Source organism: Dendrobates tinctorius, unplaced genomic scaffold (assembly GCF_039654945.1).
Source record: "Dendrobates tinctorius isolate UK_male_01 unplaced genomic scaffold, ASM3965494v1 ptg000011l, whole genome shotgun sequence".
Taxonomy (NCBI): domain Eukaryota; kingdom Metazoa; phylum Chordata; class Amphibia; order Anura; family Dendrobatidae; genus Dendrobates; species Dendrobates tinctorius.
This window is the reverse complement of record NW_027361679.1, coordinates 127,705,571-127,729,692: the sequence shown is the minus strand read 5'-3', so window position 1 is coordinate 127,729,692 and position 24,122 is coordinate 127,705,571. Positions and strand designations below refer to the sequence as shown.

General features: G+C 44.2%; 1 protein-coding gene across 3 annotated transcripts in view; it reads right to left on the bottom strand.

Moving 5' to 3' along the window:
- Positions 1–24,122, bottom strand: part of LOC141050849 (guanine nucleotide-binding protein subunit alpha-15-like) — a 157,911-nt gene that overhangs the window by 42,884 nt on the left and 90,905 nt on the right. For all 3 annotated transcript variants that reach the window (XM_073547529.1, XM_073547533.1, XM_073547537.1), the window contains 2 exons: positions 4,323–4,477; positions 3,142–3,270 (listed from right to left, as the gene is read on the bottom strand). In XM_073547529.1, the coding sequence (XP_073403630.1) occupies positions 3,142–3,270; positions 4,323–4,477 (284 nt within the window). The remainder of the gene's footprint in view (positions 1–3,141; positions 3,271–4,322; positions 4,478–24,122) is intronic.

Below are 24,122 nucleotides of genomic sequence, written 5' to 3'. Positions count from 1 at the left end.
GTCATGAAGAGGGCGGGCTGGAGCATCACATGACCGCACAAAGCCCTGCCTCTTCATGATGTCATCACAGGTCCTGCAGACACACCGCACTACAAACAGTGCAGCATCCTCTTGCATGACCTGTGGTGAGGACATAAGAGGGCTCTGTACGGCCATGGGATGCTGCATTACCTCACCACAGCGTGTCTTCCTAGCTGCAGGACCTGCACTGAGCACAGCCTGTACAAGAATGTATTATAAGGTTAGTAAATGCAGCACATAAAAATCACTCTGACATCCTGTGGTGAACTATAACTCCCAGCATGTCATAGGATCTGCAGGACATGCTGGGAGTTATAGTTCTCCCATGGAATCTTAAAGCAGCACTCCAGGGTTATTTTTCAGTGCTGGAGTGGTGCTTTAAATATAAGCCCTGTGCCCCATTCTATACTCACCCTCCAGCATCTTCATACAGTACTTTACAGACACCACACTAGTTCCGCAGCACCATCTTCTACCTGTAGCTCCCAACATAATAACATACTATTATATATATATATATTAACACCACATATAATAGTATGCTATTTATGTTATTAAATATTTTACCACTTTTTTTGGTTCAAATATATTTTTCCCCTATTTTCCACCTCTAAAACCTGGGTGCGTCTTATAGTCCAGTGCGTCTTATTGTCCGAAAAATACAGTAATACAACACACATTTTTTCCATTTTTATTACACTGCTAATCCCATCTCAAATCCCTCGCTCTCCTGTAAAAAAAGAATAAAAGAACAACAATATACAATACCTGTCCAGCGCTCAGTCAAGTCCCACAGCGTAAATCCACATCTGGAGGTTAATCATTTTACAACTGGAGTGGTGCTAATGCAACCGCTCAGGCTGTAAACTACTGGGGAATGAATGGGAAGCAGCGCGCACAGGCTCAGTGACTAGCGGTGACATCACTGAGTCTGTGCTCGCTGGCGGCATGAACTTCTGTGACGGTGCTGACTCAGTGGTAAGGGGCCATGAATCTGGGCCCCCTCAGGCTAAAAACAGCAGCCCGCAGTGGCCCAGAAATGGGTCATTTGAATGGGTCTATGGAAAAAGTTTGGTACCACTAGAAGTCTTTCTAGACCTGGCCGTCCAGGCAAACTGAGCAATCGTGGGAGAAGAGTCTTGGTGAGAGAGGTAAAGAACACCAAGATCACTGTGACTGAGCTCTACAGATGCAGTAGGGAGATGGGATAAAGTTCCACAAAGTCAACTACAACTGTAGCTCTCCACCAGTCAGGCCTTTATGGCAGAATGGCCTGATGGAAGCCTCTCCTCAGTGCCAGACATATGAAAGCCCACATAGAGTTTGCTAAAAACACATGAAGGACTCCCAGACTATGAAAAATAAGATTCTCTGGTCTGATGAGACGAAGATAGAACTTTTTGGTGATAATTCTAAGCCGTATGTGTGGAGAAAACCAGGCACTGCTCATCACCTGCCCAATACAATCCCAACAGTGAAACATGGTGGTGGCAGAATTATGCTCTGGGGATGTTTTTCAGCTGCAGGGACAGAATGACTGGTTGCAATTGAAGGAAACATGAATTTGGCCAAGTACAGAGATATTCTGGATGACAGCCTTTTCCAGAGTGCTCTGGACCTTAGACTTGGCTGAAGGTTCACCTTCCAACAAGACAAAGAAGCTAAGCACACAGCTAAAATAACAAAGGAGAGGCTTCAGAACAACTCTGTGACCATTCTTGACTGGCCCAGCCAGAGCCATAACCTTAACCCAATTCAGCATCTCTGGAGAGACCTGAAAATGGCTATCCACCAAAGTTCACCATCCAACCTGACGGAACTGCAGGGGATCTGCAAGGAAGAATGGCAGAGGATCCTCAAAATCCAGGTATGAACACCTTGTTGCATCATTCCCAAGAAGACTCATGGCTGTACTAGCTCAAAAGGGTGCTTCTACTCAATACTCAGCAAAGGGTCTGAATACTTATGACCATGTGATATTTCAGTTTTTCTTTTTTACGAAATTTGCAAAAATTTCTACATTTCTGTTTTTGTCAGTCAAGATGGGTTGCAGAGTGTACATTAATGAGAAAAAAATGAACTTTTTTGAATTTATCAAATGCCTGCGATGAAACAAAAGATTGAAAATTTAAAGGGGTCTGAATACTTTCCGTACCCACTGTATATAACAAATTTGGAAGAATGCCAAAAATTCTGCGTGCAGATAATGGAACTTAATATACAAGTTATGAGACACAAAGTGTTTTAAGGAAAAATGGAATCATGTTTCTGACCACTGCACCATAGAACGCTAAACAAAATGGTGCAGCAGAAAGAAGAAACTGGACACTTTGTGAAAGTGGAAGACGTATGCTATTTGACACAGATTTGCCATCAACATATTGGGGCTAAACAATCATGACTACTTGCTTTCTTCAAAACAGACTACCAGGTAAAGCTACTGAGACAACTCCATTTGAGCAATGGAACAGCAAGAGCCTTAACTAATACAGTGGGGAAAATAAACATTTGATACACTGACAATTTTGCAAGTTTTCCCTCCGACAAAGAATGGGGAGGTCTATAATTTATATTGCAGGTACACTTCACCTGTGAGAGACAGAATCTAAAAATAAAATCCAGAAAATCACATTGTATGATTTTTAAATAGTTAAATTGCATTTTATTGCATGAAATAAGTATTTGATCACCTACCAGCCATCAAGAATTCTGGTTCTCACAGACCTGTTAGTTTTTCTTTAATAAGCCCTCCTACTCTGCACTAATTACCTCTTTTAATTGCACCTGTTTGAACTCATTACCTCTATAAAAGACACCTATCCATACACAATCACACTCCATCCTCTCCACCATGGCCAAGACCAAAGATCTGTCTAAGGACAAAATTGTAGAGCTGCAAAACACTGAGATGGGCTACAGGACAATAGGCAAGCATTTTTCTGGATTTTTTTTAAGATTCTGTCTTTCACAGTTGAATAGTACCTACGATAAAAATTACATACCTCTCCATTCTTTGTAGGTGGGAAAACTTGTAAAATTGCCAGTGTATCAAATACTTATTTTCCTCACTATACATACACTGTGTGATAGGTCGATAAGAAATGCCAGTTTATAGTTCACCTTAGATTAACTTTCTCTACTTGGAAAGAATATTCATTGATTCCTGTAGTTGGCATTCGAATCCTAACAATGTCCTCGTTTGTGGGCTGATAGCCATCTTGAGTGATCCTATCCAGATTGGATAAAAAACTGCAAGACAAGAAACCAATGTCAGCAGAAAAGTGAAAGCCATGATTAATCTAGCATCATAGAACTTCACTGTGCAACGACCATAATGCTGAGTTAAAGGGAACCTGTCAGGTTTACATAGTGTAGCAGTATTGTCTGCAGCGTTCCTTTAAAGAGGTTGATCGCGTTATTTTAACAAATGTATTGAGGACATGCTTTTGTGGCACCTCCCAATGTAAAAGTATGGTAGGTCCAGCACTAGTTTCCAACTTTGCTAAGCACTGCATATTTGTTAGTGCAGTCCATTAGCTTCTTCTAATTGTATAACACTGGGAAAGACCACAAACAGTGCTTATCAATTTAAGGAGGCTGACGGACAAGTATAGTCACATGTTCCTCCATCAGTGGCTATGCTGAGAACTGAAGGGCCGGGCAACTGGGAAGTAGGCTGCCCCAACAAGTGGGTTATGCAATCGGTGCTGAATCGGTTATCTTTTAAGCACCACAAAATCTTTCTCCCCAACACATCAGTGAAAAATTAAGCACACAACTCCTATTTACATTGGTAAAGTATTATGAATATGATACATATACACAAATTTTGTAAATTCCTGTATGGAAAATTTGCAGTGTATTGAAGTACTAGCATTGTGGAAGAGATCAATAAGGGTCTGTGCACATGGTGCGGTTTCTGCTGCGGATCCGCAGCGGATTTGCCGCTGCGGATCTGCAGCAGAACTGCAGGTGATGTACAGTACCATTATAGCCTATTAAAAAAAAAAAAAAAACGCTGTGCGCATGCTGCGGATTTTTCCGCGCGGTTTTTGTGCGGAGAAAAAAAAAGCAGCATGTCACTTCTTTTGTGCGGTTTTGCTGCAGTTTTCCACCTGCTCCATTCTACAAATCCGCAGGTGGAAAACCGCACAAAAACGGCAGTAAAACCGCAAAAAAAAGGAAGAAATCCGCAGGAAAAATGCAGGTCATTTGACCTGCGGATATAGTAAAATCCGCACCGTGTGCACATAGCCTAAGCATTGGAGATGCAAGAAAAAAAAAAATTCTCCCAAACTTACTAGTAGGCTGAGTCAAGGAGCTGGAATTCTCTTCTCTTTTCATAACATTTACGAATTCCAGGATCACTCCATAATTTCTTGATGGCTAAAGCATGATGCTTTTCTAATTGCTGTATACTATATACGTCCAGGGCTCTGATCATTTTTCCATTCACCTAAAAGGAAGGCACATGGTAAGACTGAATCATTTTAAGATGTTCGTTATCCCAATCAATACCCGTTTAGATTGGTTCATCATACACAAGTCCTTTTATAGATGACATTTGGGGTGCAGCATTAAAGCTTTTTTAAACAAAGCAGTGAGTTGCAGGCTGTATTTGGGGTGGAGAACTACAGGCCCGCGGGCTGTTTATGGCCCTCGGTGACCTTTTAGCCAGGCCCCGAGCTGATTTCTGGGCTTGAGGTGGCAGCTGTATTTTGACGGCTGCAGGCCCATTAATTTCTTCTTGCTCTGTGAGTAGAGTTGAGCGACTTTGGTCGGATCGGGTTTAATGAAACAAAATTTGTTTCAGATGAAACTGGTCCGACTAGGGCAAAAAAAGTCAGAGTTTCGTCCGAAACCCGACCCCAATGCAAGTCAATGGGGAATAAAAGTCGGCATTGAGTGGGTGAATGTCATGCACTCAATGCCGGCTTTTATTTCCCATTGACTTGCATTGGGGTCGGGTTTCGGACAAAACTTCGACTTTTTTTGCCCTAGTCAGACCAGTTTCATCTGAAACAAATTTTGTTTCATTAAACCCGATCCGACCAAAGTCGCTCAACTCTAACTGTGAGCACACACACGCATTGTTCAATGAAACATTTTATCCTGACACCAGTTCCAGTGTCAGGACGTACTTTGTAGATGGAGATAGTACTCAATTTTTTCAGCCCCTGAAGTGTGTATAAATATCCAAATGGCCCTTGGCAGAAAAAAGATTCCTCACGCCAGGATTAGAGGGCTAAAAATTGGGAAAATGCCCAGGGCCCTCATCTTCAAATAGACCCCCAGCCTTTGCAAGTCTGAAACTGCACTGACAATGTAGTGTGTTTGTGTACCATTTAACCCCTTCCTGACATCCGACGTACTATCCCGTCCATGGGAACCGGGCCCCTATGCCCATGGACGAGATAGTACGTCTACCGCGATCAGCGGCGCCCACGTGGTGAGCGCCGCTGATCGCGACCGGGTGTCAGCTGATTATCACAGCTGACACCCGGCACAATGTGTCAGGGGAGGTCACAGACCGCCCCCGACACGTTAACCCCTTGCACACCGTGATCAAACATGATCGCGGTGTACCGGGGGTTAAAGGGAAGCATCGGCAGGGAGGGGGCTCCCTCCGTGCTTCCCTGAGCCCCCCACGGCAGCGCAATGTGCAGCGCTGCTGCGGGGGCTCCTTTCCTGCAGGCCCCCGAATCCAAGATGGCGACGGGGACCTTCGGGGGCCTGCAGGAAGCTGGCTTCCTCAGTGTCTGCAAAGCGCAGGCATGAGGAAGCCTTCTGCACTGCCTGTGACAGATCGCTGATCTGTCACAGTGATCTGTGATGTGACAGATCAGCGATCTGTCACAGGACAGTGATGTCCCACCTGGGACTATTTAATAAAGTTAAAAAAAATAAAAAAAAGTGTTAAAATAAATTAAAAAAAAATCGCCAAATAAATTAGAAAAAAAAAAATATTCCACCAAATAAATCCATTTTTTTAAAATTAAAAACAAAACAAAACAATAAAAGTACACATATTAGGTATCGCGGCGTCCGTAACGACCCACCCTATAAAACTGTCCCATTAGTTAACCCCTTTAGCGAACCCCTTAAAAAATAAAAAACGAAGCAAAAAATAATGATTTATTATCATACCGCCAAACAAAAAGAGTAATAACGCGCGATCAAAAAGACGCATATAAATATCCATGGTACCGCTGAAAACATCATCTTGTCCCGCAAAAAACGAGCTGCCACACAGCATCATCAGCAAAAAAAAAAAAGTTATAGCTCGCAGAATAAAGCGATGCAAAAATAATTATTTTTTATATAAAATAGTTTTCATTGCATAAAACCGCCAAAACATAAAAAAACGACCTAAATGAGGTATCGCTGTAACCGTACTGACCCGAAGAATAAAACCGCTTTATCAATTTTACCACACGTGGAACGATGTAAACGCACCCCCCCAAAAGAAATTCATGAAACGCTGGTTTTTGTTCATTCTGCGTCCCAAAAATCGGAATAAAAAGCAATCAAAAAATGTCACGTGCCCAAAAATGGTACCAAAAAAAACATCAACTCGTCCCGCAAAAAATAAGACCTAACATGACTCGGTGGGTCAAAATACGGAAAAATTATAGCTCTCAATATGTGGTGATGCAAAAACTATTTTTACAATAAAAAGTGTCTTTTAGCGTGTGACAGCTACCAAACATAAAAACCGCCATAAATAGTAAATCAAACCCCCCGTTATCACCCCCTTAGTTAGGGAAAAATAATAAAATAAAAAAATTTATTAGTATTTATTTCCATTTTTCCGTTAGGGTTAGGGTTAAGGTTAGGGCTAGGGTTAGGGTTAGGGCTGAGATTAGGGTTAGGGGTGTGTTGGGGTTCGGGTTGGAGTTAGAATTGGGGGTTTCCACTGTTTGGGCACATCAGGGACTCTCCAAATGCAACATGGCGTCTGATCTCAATTCCAGCCAATTCTGAGTTGAAAAAGTCAAATGGTGCTCCTTCCCTTCCAAGCTCTGCCATGCGCCCAAACAGTGTTTTACCCCCACATGTAGGGTATCAGCCTACTCAGGACAAATTGCAAAACAATTTTTGGGGTCCAATTTCTCCTGTTACCCTTAGGAAAATAAAAAATTGGGGCAAAAATATCATTTTTGTGGAAAAAAATGATTTTTTTATTTTCACGTCCGAGCGTTATAAACTTCTGTGAAGCACTTGGGGGTTCAAAGTGCTCACCACACATCTAGATAAGTTCCGTGGGGGGTCTAGTGTCCAAAATGAGGTCACTTGTGGGGAGTTTCAATAGTTTAGGTACATCAGGGGCTCTCCAAACGCACATGACACCCGCAGACCATTCCATTAAAATCTGCATTCCAAAACGTCACTACTTCCCTTCCGAGCCCCGACGTAGTAGTAGTTTTCTCCCACATATGGGGCGTCAGCGTACTCAGGACAAATTGGACAACAACTTTTGGGGTTCAATTTCTCCTGTTACCCTTGGGAAAATAAAAAAATTGGGGACTAATTGATCATGTTTGTGGAAAAAATACGATTTTTTTTATTTTCATGCCCGGGCATTATAAACTTCTGTGAAGCCCTTGGGGGTTCAAAATGCTCACCACACATCTAGATAAGTTCCTTAGGGGGTCTTGTTTCCAAAATGGGGTCATTTGTGGGGGTTTCCACTGTTTAGGTACATTAGGGGCTCTCCAAAGGCAACATGACACCCGTAGACCATTCCATCAAAGTCTGCATTCCAAAACGTCACTACTTCCCTTCCGAGCCCTGACGTGTGTCCGTACAGTAGTTTTCTCCCACATATGGGGTATCAGCATACTCAGGACAAATTGGACAACAACTTTTGGGGTCCAATTTCTCCTGGTACCCTTGGTAAAATAAAAAAATGGTGACTAAAAGATCATGTTTGTGGAAAAAATACGAATTTTTTATTTTCATGCCCGGGCGTTATAAACTTCTGTGAAGCACTAGGGGGTTCAAAGTGCTCACCACACATCTAGATAAGTTCCTTGGGGGGTCTAGTTTACAAAATGGTGTCATTTGTGGGGGGTTTCCACTGTTTAGGTACATCAAGGGTTTTCCAATCGCGACATGGTGTCCAATCTCAATTCCAGCCCAAAACTTCAAATGGCGCTGCTTCCCTTCCGAGCTCTTCCATGCGCCCAAATAGTGGTTTACCCCCACATGTGGGGTATCAGCGTACTCAGGACAAATTGCACAATAACTTTTAGGGTCCTGTTACCCTTGGGAAAATAAAAATTGGGGTGAAAAGATCGTTTTTGTGGAAAAAATATGATTTTTTAATTGTACCGCTGTACGTTATAAACTTCTGTAAAGCCCTTGTGGGTTCAAAGTTCTCACCACATATCTAGATAAGTTCCTTGGGGGGTCTAGTTTCCAAAATGGGGTCACTTGTAGGGGGTTTCCACTGTTTAGGTACATCAGGGACTCTCCAAACGTGACATGGTGTCCGATCTGAATTCCAGCCAATTTTGCATTGAAAAAGTCAAACGGCGCTCCTTCCATTCTGAGCTCTGCCATGCGCCGAAACAGTCGTTCCCCACCACATATAAGGTATCAGCGTACTCAGGACAAATTGCACAATAACTTTTGCAGTCCAATTTCTCCTGTTACCCTTGGTAAATTAAAAAAAATTGAACCTGAAATATTTTTTTTAAAAAAAAAGTTAGATGCTCATTTTTTTTAAATATTCAAAAAAATTCCTGTGATGCACCTAAAGGGTTAATAAACTTCTTGAATATGGTTTTGAGCACCTTAAGGGGTGCAGTTTTTAGAATGGTGTCACTTTTGGGTATTTTCTATCATATCGACCCCTCAAAGTGGCTTCAAATGTGATGTGGTCCTAAAAATAAAATGGTGTTGTAAAAATGAGAAATCGTTGGTCAACTTTTAACCCTTATAACTTCCTAACAAAAAAAAATTTTGGTTCCAAAATTGTGCTGATGTAAAGTAAACATTTGGGAAATGTTAGTTATCAAGTTTTTTGTGTGCCGTATCTCTGTGATTTAAGGGCATAAAAATTCAAAGTGTCATGTCAGTGTGTGACATGTTCTGTGAATAATATGCAGTGTGCGTGTAACATGCAGTCTATGCATGTGTATAATGTGTTAAACACAATGTCCGTGTGCCTAATCTGGACTATGTTTCATAACATAAAGTGTATGTGTGTGTTTGGAACATACAGTGTGTGAAAGCAGTCTGTAACATGTAGCATGTTTATGTGTGTAGCATACAGTGTATGTAAGATGAAGTGTTTTAGGTAATATGCAGCATGTGTGTAACAAGCAGTGTGTGTATGTAAACCACACTGTATGATGGCCCCAGTAGTCTCCTGTTATGATTAGGTCACCGAGGAGGATAGCCGGGGAATAAGCTAGGCAACCAGAAAGGTTGGTAACTAAGCGGATTGCAGACCCCTAAAACTAACAACACAACTAGAATTAGCTGTGGGACGTACCTACGATGCCCTAGACGCCTCGGCACAGCCAGAGAGTTAACTAAGCCTAAAGCAAGAAAGGGTAAAGCTAAACTGCCCCAGAGTAGAACCCCAAAGGAAAAGATAGCCCCCAAACATATATTGCCGGTGAGACAAGATGAGGCAAAAACACAGGCAGAAAATAGAGTAAGCAAATGATGGGGCCCAAACTGTCTAGATAGAACAGGACATGAAAGATATTGTCTGCAATCACGCAAAAAACCCTAAGAAAAATCCAACATGTCTGATATGCAAAAATACTGAGGCCACACGACCTCTCCCCCACTAGATCAGCATTCTGGCGTGAACTGGAAGCAAAACAAAGATACTGATATAACAGGGGACTAGCAATACTGAACAGACTGACATAAGTTGTGACATATGGAACAGGGTCCAGCATTGGTCCCAGCAGGGAACAATGCTGAACCCACACAGCAAAGCAGAAAGCAGAGAAAGACAAAAACTGGATCAAGTGCAAAACGATGCAGGACCAAGCAGGGGGCAAGCGGACTTCAAAATGCACAGGAAGAAAACCAAATCACCAGCAACAATTGAGGGAAGCTTGCTGACTTAAATCTTCCCAGTCTGTAACACCTGACCTCCCATCATCCTCTTCAGGTGATTGACCTCTGTCAACCCGACCAGCTCCATTACCTGCAGCAACCATCAGAGGGAGCCCAAACTCAGAAGCCAGGTCACAAGTGTTCACAACAGTCTCCCCTACACTTTATGATGACCCCCAGTAGTATCCTCCACACAGTATGATGACCCCAGTAGTCCACCCACACTGTATTGTGGCCCCCAGTATTACACCACCAAACACACACAGACTGCATGGTGCCCCAGTATTCCCCTCCACACACACACATACACTGTATGATGGCCCCCAGTGTTCCCCCCCACACACTGTATGATGGCCCTAGTATTTCCCTCCACCCATAATTTCTATGAAGGTCCCTGTATTCCCCCCACATATACACTGTATGGTGGCCCCCAGTATTTCCCCCAGTACACACACGGTTTGATAGTCCCCAGTATACCCCTCCACACACACACACACACACACACTGTTTAATGGCCCCTAATATCCCCCCCCCACATACACACTGTATGGTGGCAGTATTCTGCCTCACACACAAAATGATGGCCCCAGTATTTCCCCCCACACACTGTATGATAGTCCCCAGTATCCCTCCCCCCACACATACACACTGTATGTTGGCCCCAAGTATTACCTCTCCATAAACACTGTATGATGGCCCCCAGTATTCCCCCCCACACACACACACTGTATGGTGACACCCAGTATTTTTACCTCCACACACTGTATGATAGCCCCCAGTATTCCCTCAACACACATTATGATGGCCCCCTGTGTTTCCCCACACACTGTATCAAGGCCCCCAGTATTTCCCCCTTACACATACACCATATAATGGTCCCCAGTATTACCCCTCTACACACACACACACACACATGCACAATGGATGTTGGTCCCCAGTATTCCAACCCACACACTGTATGATGGCCCCCAGCAGTTCCCTCTCACACACACATGCTGTGAGCTGGCCCCCAGTTTTCCCCCACACACACTGTATGGTGACTTCCAGTATTACCCCACCAACACACACACTGTGTGGTGGCCTCCAGTATTTCCCTGCTCACACTGCATGATGGCCCAAGTATCCCCCCATAAAACTATATGGTGGCCCCCAGTGTTACTCCCAGAAAAACTATTAAAATTAGGATTAAAAAAGGATCCATGCATAAGATGATAACGCGTCTGCTGACAGACAGGACTAAGGCGTGTGTGGACCTACAAGGTGAAGTCATTGCGCTGGGGCACACAAAGCCTCTCTGAGCCCTCCATACTTGTCTGTGCGTCCTGATGCCTTTCTCTAGGCTGCAGGCTTAAATCAACATGCCGTCTACAGAACATAGCATGCTAGTGCAGGGAGATCAAGTGCATGTGTAGGGAAGTGGACTGACCTATGGATCTGTCTGAAGAGGAACAGTGAATGTAAGTTGGGCAGTAAATATACTTGACGTGAATTTGTATATATGTGTGGGGAAACAGCTGGGATTAGGAAGAGATGGTGTAGGACTGGGTTATGGCCACTAGAGGGAGACAAAGGAAAGCAGGGAAAGGACGTAACAGCAGCTAATGCTAAAGAAACCGCAAAGTCGTGGAGGCCGGAGCTACGAGGACTCGGGAGGGAAATTCCCAGGAAAGGGGATAAAAAGGGAGAGAGAGAGTCCCGAGGAGAAATCCAGTCCAGGAGGATTACAGTGCAGCTCAGGAGGAGATGGAAGAAGGACGAGCTCCGAAAGGGACTGGAAGGAGAGACAGGGGGTGGCCCTGACAGGATAGCCGCATGACAGAGGTCGCTCGGGGTACCAGACGGACTGACTTGGCCAGGGGAAGAGCTGTGGTGGTGGGCCTAAGACAGCCACAGTGAAAGAACCGCGAGGGACATCACTTTAGGAGAGAGAAGGAGGTGAAAGGTACCCGGGCCTGTGCGTAGAAGCTGTCGTGGTGCTGTGGTCGTTGAGAGGACGGACAATAAAGAGGACCTGTTTGAACGCACATTGGTTTCTGTCTCCAGTCTGTTCGCGACCAAAAAAGGACCACCCCCAGTCGGCGCACGATCCTACACATGGAAAATATTGGCAGCGGATTATTCAGGATACTTTCCAAGCGTGTGACAACAGAGCTTCTTTATTCAGGAACAAACAGGAACAATATGCTTAATAGATCAGTAATAAATCATTTGTGTGTCTCTATCTATGCCTCATCTACAGCAGGCTGCTTCTCTCATACACAGACACAGGAAAGCAGGAAATAGGGTCACATGCTCTCCCTGTGTGAGCCTCTGGGAGTTTTTTTTTAACTTTATAGACAGCATACAAATCTAGCAACTAAACACTCATAGACAGGAATGGAGTTGTTGCACCAAACATATTCCAACAGAAAATGACATCCTGAAGATCACTGACATCAAGCCAATAAGCAATTCTCTGAAAAGAAATGCTGCAAATGCTTGTTATAATAAGAAGTTCGCACTTTCATACTGTGCCATCTAACATGTGTGGCTTACTAAGTTGTAGAGCCCGCGACTCTGCCTACAGTCCTTCCCTCTCTGCAGAGACATCAGTGGACTCACCGCCAAGGCTCCCGTCCTGCTCCTTCCGGGTCTGCTGCTGCCCAGGGTGCACGCACTCCTAGCAGATCTTCAAGCACTTCGTTTGGATCACGCAATCACTTTCCTCTAAAGTGTCCCCAGCCAATAGCTGGAGGTCACTAACTATTTAAACCGCCTCCTCCAACATGGAGGTGCCTGTGCAATGTTGTGAGTTTGTTTCTAACACGCTTGTCAGTTCTTAGGTCCCTGTACTTGTATCTGAGTCTCCTGCACCCCAGCAGCTGCAGAGCCAGCTTCACCTGACAGTGCTCACCTCAGTGGCAGCAGAGCCAGATGCACCCGCCAGTGCTCACCTCAGCGACAGCAGAGCCAGCTGCACCCGCCAGTGCTCCCCTCAATGGCAGCAGAGCCAGCTGCACATGCCAGTGCTCACCTAAATGGCAGCAGAGCCAGCTGCACCCAGAAGTGCTCACCTCAATGGCTGGAGAGCTAGCTGCACCTGTCAGTGCTCATCTGTTCGTTAGACTGTCCTGTCTGAACCTGCGGTTCCTGTCATCTTCTCCACCTGTCTGCATCCTTTTGACATTTCCCAGGCCATTCCAGCTATTCACTCCAAGGGTTAAGCCGCTATCTACCAAAGGTCAGTCCTGGAGTAGCACCTGGATCACCTTACTTGTCTCAAAAGGACTGCGATGTTAGCCTGCTGCATGTCCATGGTCGGATTGGGTGAGGCTCCTAGTCATGCCCTTCTAGGACTTACTTGGGCTTTGGCACAGTGATTCCACCACCCAGCCCATTACATGAGTATTAATGTGTTTTTCAAGCCTTGAGTATTGTTCAAATGTTTATCATGTTTATTAGTTGCTGCTGTACAATCTCATTTTAATCTCTTCACCCCAAGCCTGTTTTCACCTTCCAGACCAGGCCTAATTTTACAATATTGACCAGTATAAATTTATGTGGCAATAACTCTGGAACCCTTCAATATATCCCAGTGATTCTGAGACTTTTTTGTGACACATGGTACTTCATTTTATTGGTAAATTTAGACCCATATTATTTGCGTTTACTTGTGTAAATATCAGAATTTTGGAGAAAATTTGGAAAATGTTGCAATTTTCAAACGTTAAAATGTTATGCCCTTAAATCAGATAATTATATCACACAAAATAGTTAATAAATAACATTTACCTCATGTCTACCCTATTTTTTTGAAACATAACTTTTTTTTAGGAAGTTAGAAGGGTTAAAAATTGATCAGCAATTTCTCAATTTTCCAACAATTTACAAAACCAATTATTTTTTTTATTTTTAAAGAAGAACATCGCATTTGAAGTGAATTTGAGAGCCTTATATGACAGGAAATACCCAATAGTGACACCACTTTAAAAACCTGCACCCCTTCAAAGTGCTTTCAAGGAAAAACTTTGGAGGGAGCTGAAACTCAAAGTTGCCCAGCGACAGCCCCAAAACTTGAAAGATCTGGAGAAGATCTGTATGGGAGAGTGGGACAAAATCCCTGTTGCAGTGTGTGCAAACCTGGTCAGGAACTACAGGACATGGCGGACCTCAGTAATTGCAAACAAAAGTTTCTGTGCCAAATATTAAGTTCTGTTTTTCTATTGCATCAAATACTTATTTCATGCAATAAAATGCTAATTGATTATGTAAAAATCATACAATGTTATTTCCTGGATTTTATTTTTAGTTTCTGTCTCTCACAGTTGAAGTGTACCTACCTACAATAAAAATTACAGACCTCTGCATTCTTTGTAGATGGGAAAACTTGCAAAATCGGTAGCGTATCAAATACTTATTTTCCCCACTGTAAGTAGCAAAATTTACAATATTGAAGTCATCTTTAATCTGCAGGCAGGTATGACATATGCATCTCTCTAAGACTAGGCACTATTTCCTATATCTAATTCCTGTTTTTGGTTGGATAGCATGACTAGTATACATTGTCTGTCGATACCTTTTAAAAATAAGTGTTATAAATAGAAAAAAAAACTTTTTTCTGTCTGTGACAGGCCTATTTAGAGTGAAATAGTTAGTTTCAATGCCCTCAAGACTAATTAAAGTCTTATAGTTTTAAGGTTGAAGGAAGACATTGATTTCAATCTACATCCTAACATATTGATCCAGAAGATGGAAAAAACTCCATGAGGCATATGATAATTGCCCTATATTAGGATGAAAAATACTTCTCGGCTCAACATACAGCAATTAGCCTGGTTCCCTGGATCAACACCCTATCACAGAATTTAGTGGCCATAACCTGTGATATTATAATTACTGAGGGAAGGAGGTTTTTAGCCAAAATCTCACAATACATGACCCCATCCATCCTCCCTTCAATACGGTGCAGTCGTCCTGTCCCCTTTACAGAAAAGCACCCACAAAATATGATGTTTCCCCCACCTTGCTTCACAGTTGGGACATTGTTCTTGTGATTGGGGTTGGCACCTTGCATACCCTGCTACATTTTAATTGATGATGGTATAGTGTGTTTCTATCTGTAATGTTTGAGGCTGTGATCCCAGCTCTTTCATGTCATTGACCAGGTCCTCACGTTTAGTACTGGGCTGATTCCTGTTATTTCTCAGAATCATCCTTACCCCACAAGGCGAGGTCTTGCATGGAGCCCCAGACCGAGGAAGATAGACAGTCATCTTGTGTTTCTTCCATTTTCTAATAAATGTTGCAACAATTGTTGCCATCTCACTAAGCTGGTTGCCTATTGTTCTGTAACCTATCTTTAACATTGGGTACCCAGGGACATGCATTGTATGCGGATGCGTCCGTGTGCATAGTTTTGACGTGCCCGCCGAACGCACAAAAATGCAATATGTTGAATTCGGCGGACGCATCTGCATGCAACGCATGTCCCTGCGTACCCAGTGTTAAATATAGGTACGCAGGACTCATGCAGCAGTAGGCAGAGCATATCTGGAGCTTAAGGGAAGAAGTACGCAGCCCTATGCAGACCAGCCAAATGCTAACATGAACCTGGCCTAACACTTGTACATCAGATGTCTGAATGAGATCACTTACTTTACCATATACTGTATTGGAAGGGGAAACAAATTCCAAATTTTGTGAAAAAGTGAAAACTCGCAATTCCACTTTTGTCCTATGGATTTTGTTTTTTGAAGAAGCGTCAGTTGCCACTGTTAGAGGCAGTTACATATGTGGAGCATCAGCAGTAACAATTAATAACATCATTCTATAGGTCAGTACGATTGCAGCCATAGCAATTAGATATACTGCAGTTTTCATACTTTACTGTTTTTTAATAAAAATCAGAACTTTGCAAAAAAAATTCCTTGTATGTAACCATTTTAAATGTCCTAAACAAGCTCTGAGGCCTGTTTCACACTTGCTTTTTTTTGCAGCGCGTTTTTCCCGCAAAAAAACGCATTGAAAAACGCATACAAAAGCATACAACTGCTGCGTTTTTTTCAAGCATTTTTATGAGCATGCATGAAAAAAACGCAGCGTTTTTATGCGTTTGTATGCGTTTTTAGTGCGTTTTTACCGCGTTTGCGTTTTTTTCCAACATTAGGTGGCCCCTCACACTAACCCAAACCATGACTTTACTAACCCTAACCCTGACCCTAACCCTAACCCTAACCCTTAACCAAACCATACTTAACCCTAACCCAAACCCTAACTAACCTTAACCCTAACCCTAACCCTGACCCTAACCCTTAACCAAACCATACTTAACCCTAACCCTGACCCTAACCCTTAACCAAACCATACTTAACCCTAACCCAAACCCTAACTAACCCTAACCCTAACCCTGACCCTAACCCTTAACCAAACCATACTTAACCCTAACCCTGACCCTAACCCTGACCCTAACCCTTAACCAAACCATACTTAACCCTAACCCTAACCCTGACCCTAACCCTAACCCTAACCCTGACCCTAACCCTTAACCAAACCATACTTAACCCTAACCCTAACCCTAACCCTAACCCTGACCCTAACCCTTAACCAAACCATACTTAACCCTAACCCTAACCCTGACCCTAACCCTTAACCAAACCATACTTAACCCTAACCCTAACCCTGACCCTAACCCTTAACCAAACCATACTTAACCCTAACCCTAACCCTGACCCTAACCCTTAACCAAACCATACTTAACCCTAACCCTGACCCTAACCCTAACCCTAACCCTGACCCTAACCCTTAACCAAACCATACTTAACCCTAACCCTGACCCTGACCCTAACCCTAACCCTAAACCCCCTTAACTAACCCTAACTTTACCCAAACCCCTAAATTCCATTGTCTAAACTAATGGTAAAAAAAAAAACGCATGTGCAAAAAAACGCATACATAAGCATGCCAATGCGCACATATGCTCACCATAGACTTATAATGGGTGTCTTGCTGTAAAAAAACGCATTGCGCGTGCATGCGTTTTTTTGAGGCAAATCGGACGCACAAAAAATGCAACAAGTTGCATTTTGTGCGCCCGAGCGCATACCGCAAAAAAACGCATGCGCGGTAAAACGCGTACAAACGCATGTGTATGCGCACATAAGCGCATCCCATGCAAAGTATAGGAAAAAAAAAACGCATGCGCTGTTTAGCGCTAAATTACCGCGAAAAAAACGCAAATGTGAAACCAGCCTGAGAACTGTATTTAATACATTTGGTCAGCAGTGAGCTGTGCGAGAGGACCAAAGATTCTAACGTAGAATGGGGATCAGAAGATGCGGTGAGGACCGGAATAATTTTGTAGCAGACTGGGTGGTGGAACCACTGTGACGAAGCCCAAGTAAGACATGGAGGGGCATGACTAGGAGCCTCACCCAATCTGGATCCAGATATTCAGCAGTGTACACTGAGATCTGAGTAGAGACTAGGTTGGTGGTCCAGGTACGACTCCAGGACTAACTTCGGGTAGATGGCAGCTGACACCCTAGGAACGGATAACTGGGGCTGCCCATGGGAATGTGCAACAGATGCAGGCAGGCGGATTAAGATGACTGGTACCACAGATGCAGACGGGAAAGGCTGACAGAGAAATGACCACTGGCAAGTGCAACTGGACCAGGTGATGTTGAGATGACAACTGGCAGGTGTCTCAGGACCAGCTGACATTGAGATGAGCAATGGCAGGTCAACTGGAGTGGCTGACGTTGAGATGGGCAAGGCAGTTGCAACTCGCCCGGCCAATGTTGGTATGAGCACTAACAGATACAGCAGGATCGGCTGCCATGGAGAAGAGCACTGGCAGGTGCAGCGGGATCAGCTGCAGTTTAGATGAGCACTGGCAGGTGCAGCAGGACCAGTTGACTTAGAGATAAGCACTTGCAGGTGCAACGTACAGGGATACGACCACTGAAATCTGAGAACTCACAAGAGTGTTAGGAAACAAACTCACATTGCACAGGCACCTCCATGGTTCAGGAGGTGCTTTAAATAGTAAGTGTCCTCCAGCTATTGGCTGGGGACACTTTTGAGGAACACGCATGGCCCTTTTAATTCTGCACTGACAGCTAAGAGAGGCGCCCCTCCCACCCCTGGCTGTTAACCCCCTCACTGCAGCGATCGAGCGTGATCGCAGCGTTCAGAGGGGGAGGGGTCATTCACCTACGGAAAGCTGCAGAGACCATGCTCACAGCATGGTGTCAGCAGCTTTCAGCACAAGGAATAATACATTACAATGCTGGAGCATGGTAATGTATTATACTTAAAGTGAAAGTCCCATAAAGGGACAAGGTAAAAAAAACATTTTTTAAAAAAATATGTAAAAAATTTAAAAAAATAGTGAAAAATAATAAAAAAATCCCCGAAAAATTCCCCTAAAAATACACGTTTATGTAAAAAAATAAAAAGTACACGTTTCATATCATCACGTCCGTAAAAATCCCATCTATAAAAGCTCCACCCTAGTTAACCCCTTCAGTGAACGCCGTAAAATAAACACAAAAAAGTAGCAAATTATAGTTTTTTCAAGCGGTATCATCATACCACTTGGAAAAAGTGCAATAACACGCAAACAAAAAGACAGATATAAATAAACATAGTACCACTGAAAACATCATCTTGTCCTGCAAAAAACGAGCTGTCACACAGCATCATCAGCAAAAACATAAAAAAGTTATAGCTTGCAGAATAAAGTGATGCAAAAATAATTTTTTCTATAAAAGTTTTTATTGTGTAAAAAATACCAAAACATTAAAAAACTATATAAATGAGGTATCGCTGTAATCATACTGACCTGAAGAATACAGCTGCCATACTAATTTTACCACACGGGGAATGATGAAAAAAAAAAAAACAAATGCTGAATTGCTAGTTTTTGTTCATTCTGCCTCCTCAAAAATCAGAATAGAAAGTGATCAAAATCGTTATGTGCCTGAAAATGGTACCAATGAAAACGTCGGCTCGTCCCGCAAAAAACAAGCCCACACATGACTCTGTCGGCCGAAATATGGAAAAATTATAGCTCTCAAAATGCGGCGATGCATTTCTTACAAAAAACTCTTCCAAAAAAAAGCGTCCTTTTGGAAGTGCATTGAGCAGCAGGGTGGTGTGCTGGTAAAAGGGAAAAAAAATCTTTAGCAGCAGGGTGGTGTGCTGGTAAAAGGGAAAAAAAATCTTTTAAATCTTCTGCCTGAGCGAGTGTGACCTGAGCGTAAGTGCAAACTGTGGTAAGTGTGTGACTTGTGATTCAGTGACTTTGGATTCAGGGAGTTTCCAAGGGAGGTATTACTGAATTGCTGTTATATTTTATTAATACTTTTTATTTATTTTTGCTTATCTTTTTGTCTGCTGCAATCCCCATTAGGATGTCCTCCACTATTGCCAATGCCATCCAGTGCACGTCTTGCCACATGTATGAAATCCTTGAACAGCCGGTCGAGGGTGCATACTGCTGTGCGAGATGTGAGCATATTGTGCATTTGGAAGCCCAGATACTGGATCTAAATGTGCAGCTGGCAACACTGAGATCCATAGACAATATGGAAAGGAGTCTTCTGCTCACTGAGCAGATGCTCAATGGGATAGATGGGGGGGGATGCTAGGTTGGAGCTGCAGGACAATGAAGCAGCTAGCTGGGTGACAGTTAGAAGGTGGGGTAGAGGGAAGAGCACCAAGGAGGCTAGTCCTGATCTGGCACACCCCAATAAGTTTGCTAAGTTGGCAGATGAGGGGAGTGTTAGTGCAGGAGTAACACTGCTGCAGCAAGGCATGTCCTCTGAAAGCTGGAGGAGTGTCTGCTCCAGTAAGGGGGGAAATAGGAGAGCAGGGCAGGCCAGACAGGTTCTGACAGATTCTGGTAGTGGGGGACTCAATTATTAGGGGAACAGATAGGGCAATCTGTCACAAAGACAGGGATCGTCGAACGGTGTGCTGCCTACCTGGCGCTCGAGTCCGACACATCGCTGATCGGGTTGACAGATTACTGGGAGGGGCTGGTGAGGATCCAGTGGTCATGGTGCACATTGGCACAAATGCAAAGTTAGAGGTAGGTGGAAGGTCCTTAAAGATGATTTCAGGGACTTAGGCTGTAAGCTTAAAGCAAGGACCTCCAAGGTGGTATTTTCGGAAATACTTACTGTACCACGAGCCACGCCAGAGAGGCAATGGGAGATTAGGGAGGTTAATAAGTGGCTCAGGAATTGATGTAGGAAGGAGGGGTTTGGGTTCCTGCAGAACTGGGCCGGCTTCTCAGTTGGCTACAGGTTCTACGCTAGGGACGGGCTGCACCTCAATGGGGAGGATGCAGCTGTGCTGGGGGAGAAAATGGCTAGAAGGTTGGAGGCGTGTTTAAACTAGGGACGGGGGGAGGGTATTCCTTTTATAGGTGGGGAAGACAGTGCAGATGGAGACCTGGGCACAAATAATGAAATTGGGGGTGGGGGTGGCATGGGAGGTGAGGTTAGAACAGTTAATTATATAAGAAAGAATAGAGGTACAGAGAGATACATAAAGTGCATGTATACTAATGCCAGAAGCCTCGCCAACAAGATGGAGGAATTGGAGTTAATGTTGTTGGAACATAATTATGACATGGTGGGGATATCTGAGACATGGCTGGACGAGAGCCATGACTGGGCGGTTAATTTACAGGGCTATAGTCTGTTCAGAAATGACCGAACAAATAAGCGAGGGGGAGGCATGTGTTTATATGTAAAATCATCCTTAAAACCCATCCTTCGTGATAATATATATGAATTTAATGAAAATGTAGAGTCCCTGTGGGTAGAGATATGGAGAGGGGGAAAAATAATAAATTACTGATAGGGGTTTGTTATAAATCTCCAAAAATAATGGAAGCAACAGAGAATATCCTCATAAAGCAAATAGATGAAGCTGCGACTCAAGGAGAAGTCATTATTATGGGGGACTTCAACTACCCTGAAATACATTGGGGAACCGAAACCTGCAGTTCCAGCAGAGGTAATAGGTAGAGTTGAGCGACTTTTGGTTTTTTAGGGTCGCGTTTCGTTTCGTGAAACCCGACTTTCCCAAAAGTCGGGTCGAGCAAGATCGTCCGATTATAGGGAAAAGTCGGGGTCGTCCCGAAACCCGAAACCCAATGTAAGTCAATGGGGAATAAAAGTCGGCAGTGAGAGGAGGACTGGAAACACACCTACAGTGCCCATTTGAATGCCAAAAGCATCAATTCTTCTTACTTAAGCTTGTCAACCTTAATTAACTTCATAATACAAGGTACGCACTGAAAAATGGGGGTTATTTGGCTAAAGTTGTGGGGGGGGAGGGCTGGCTGCAGGTTTTCATGTGCCCTGGGCGAAAGAGCGCCCCTTTAACACATACCACAACTCATCATGCTCCGATACGGCAGATAAATAGCGGTATAGTACAATGAAAAATACCTCACTTTTTACATCTCATGACGAGGCCCATCTATTTCTCCATACAGAATCATTGGTCCCATATAATGTTTGAAACAGTATATGATGAGCTCCACATAATGCTACAGTATATGTTGGTCCCCATGGATGAAGCTCCACTGTCTTATGGGCCCAAATAATGCTCCAAACATAATGGGCCCCATTTCTAATGCTCTAGTGTATAATGGGCCCTGTAAATGCTGCTCCAGTGTCTGATGTCCACCTTTGGAATGTTCCAGTGTATGGTGGGCCCCATCTATCATTCTCCAGAGTATAGTGCTCCCCAAAAATTGCTGTCCCAACATTGAAAACAATCAAATAAGTCTCCTCGCTAGGGAATCCCTGTACTTGTCTGGACAGGTGCTGTAGCTTGCTTAACAGCTCGCCAGCCGTTCTCACGCCCAGTATGGATTGCACGTGATTGCACAAAGGTTAGAAAGGGTACCGTATCCCTGGATAACATGTATGGATAGCGTACACATTCAAAATATATGTCTCAGGAGGCAGGCTCAGACTGTGTCAGGCCCAGTATGGATTGCACGTGATTGCACAAAGGTTAGAAAGGGTACCGTATCCCTGGATAACATGTATGGATAGCGTACACATTCAAAATATATGTCTCAGGAGGCAGGCTCAGACGGTGTCAGGCACAGTATGGATTGCACGTGATTGCACAAAGGTTAGAAAGGGTACCGTATCCCTGGATAACATGTATGGATAGTGTACACATTCAAAATATATGTCTCAGGAGGCAGGCTCAGACGGTGTCAGGCCCAGTATGGATTGCACGTGATTGCACAAAGGTTAGAAAGGGTACCGTATCCCTGGATAACATGTATGGATAGCGTACACATTCAAAATATATGTCTCAGGAGGCAGGCTCAGATGGTGTCAGGCACAGTATGGATTGCACGTGATTGCACAAAGGTTAGAAAGGGTACCGTATCCCCGGATAACATGTATGGATAGCGTACACATTCAAAATATATGTCTCAGGAGGCAGGCTCAGACGGTGTCAGGCCTAGTATGGATTGCACGTGATTGCACAAAGGTTAGAAAGGGTACCGTATCCCCGGATAACATGTATGGATAGCGTACACATTCAAAATATATGTCTCAGGAGGCAGGCTCAGACGGTGTCAGGCACAGTATGGATTTGACGGCCCAGATTACACAGCGGAGGAGCAGGGAGAGGTAAAGATTGCAAATGCTGGGGCCCTGCCCAAGCAAGGGGGGCCCACTCGTGGGCGTCGGTACTGGCACTGGGCCCCTCATAGTACAGCGGTGTGTCTGACGGCGGGTGTGCACCACCACCGTCAGAGACACTTGATTGCACTATGAGGGACCCTGTGCCAGTGCCCGCGCCCAAGAGTCGGCCTACCCACCTGTCCAGGGCAACGGCACTCGCACGGTGTCGTCCGGTAGGTGGTGACCCCGGCCATGGGGGGGGAGGCAGCACAGTTAGGGAGTTTTAGAAAGTGGCATATGTTGATGTTGGACATTCAGCTGATGCAAAAGGCGAAATAGGTGAAGTACCAGGAAGAGGTGGACCAAAGCAAGCCATTTTTCTGTCACCCTATGTGTCATCAGGGGAAGGTGGGACAAAATCCTTGGAAACCCATGCGTGGTTCATTTTAATGAAGGTTAGATCATCCACATTTTGGGTTGAAAGACGGGTCCTTTTTTCTGTCAGGATTGATCCAGCTGCACTGAAGACTCTTTCCGATAGCACACTTGCAGCTGGGCAAGCGAGCTCCTGTAAGGCATATTGGGCCAATTCAGGCCAGGTGTCCAGTTTAGCGGCCCAATAGTCAAAGGGGAATGACCTGTGTGGGAGAACATCGATATGGGAGGAAAAGTAGTTTGTAACCATAGTTGACAACTGCTGTCTCCTGTCACTTTCCATCGATGCAGTATTACCAGTTGTGTGAGCGGTATTTGAAAAATCAGTCCACAACATTGTCATGAAAACCCTGTCTCCAACGCCACTTCTGCTGTGTGCACCACGAACACCTCTGCCAAGCTGCCCCCGGCCCGTACGGCTCGTGTGAGAACCATCACCGCTGCTGTGTGCTGGGAATGCCTCAAGCAACCGATTTACCAGAGTTGCTTGTTTATTAGCCAATATTAGGTCAAGGTTCTCCTGTGGCATGATGTTTTGTAATTTGCCTTTATAGCGTGGATCCAGGATGCTGGCCAACCAGTAGTCGTCATCGTTCATCATTTTGGCAATGCGGGGGTCCCTTTTTAGGATCTGCAAGGCATAATCTGACATGTGGGCCAATGTTCCCGGTGTCAATGATGCACTGCGAGTGCTGGGTGGAGGAGCACTTTCTGGCAAATCCACATCCCTCCAGTCACGCACAAACCCTGTACCAGACCTTGCCACGCCAACATTTTCACTTGCCCCACGAGATGCATCCTCCTCCCCTAAGTAATCATCCCCATCATCCTCCTCCTCCTCCTCTTCTTCCTCCACCTCGTCCAGGAGAGGTCCCTGAGCAGACAATGGCTGAATGTCATAAAGGATTCCCTCCTCCTCTTCCTCCTCAT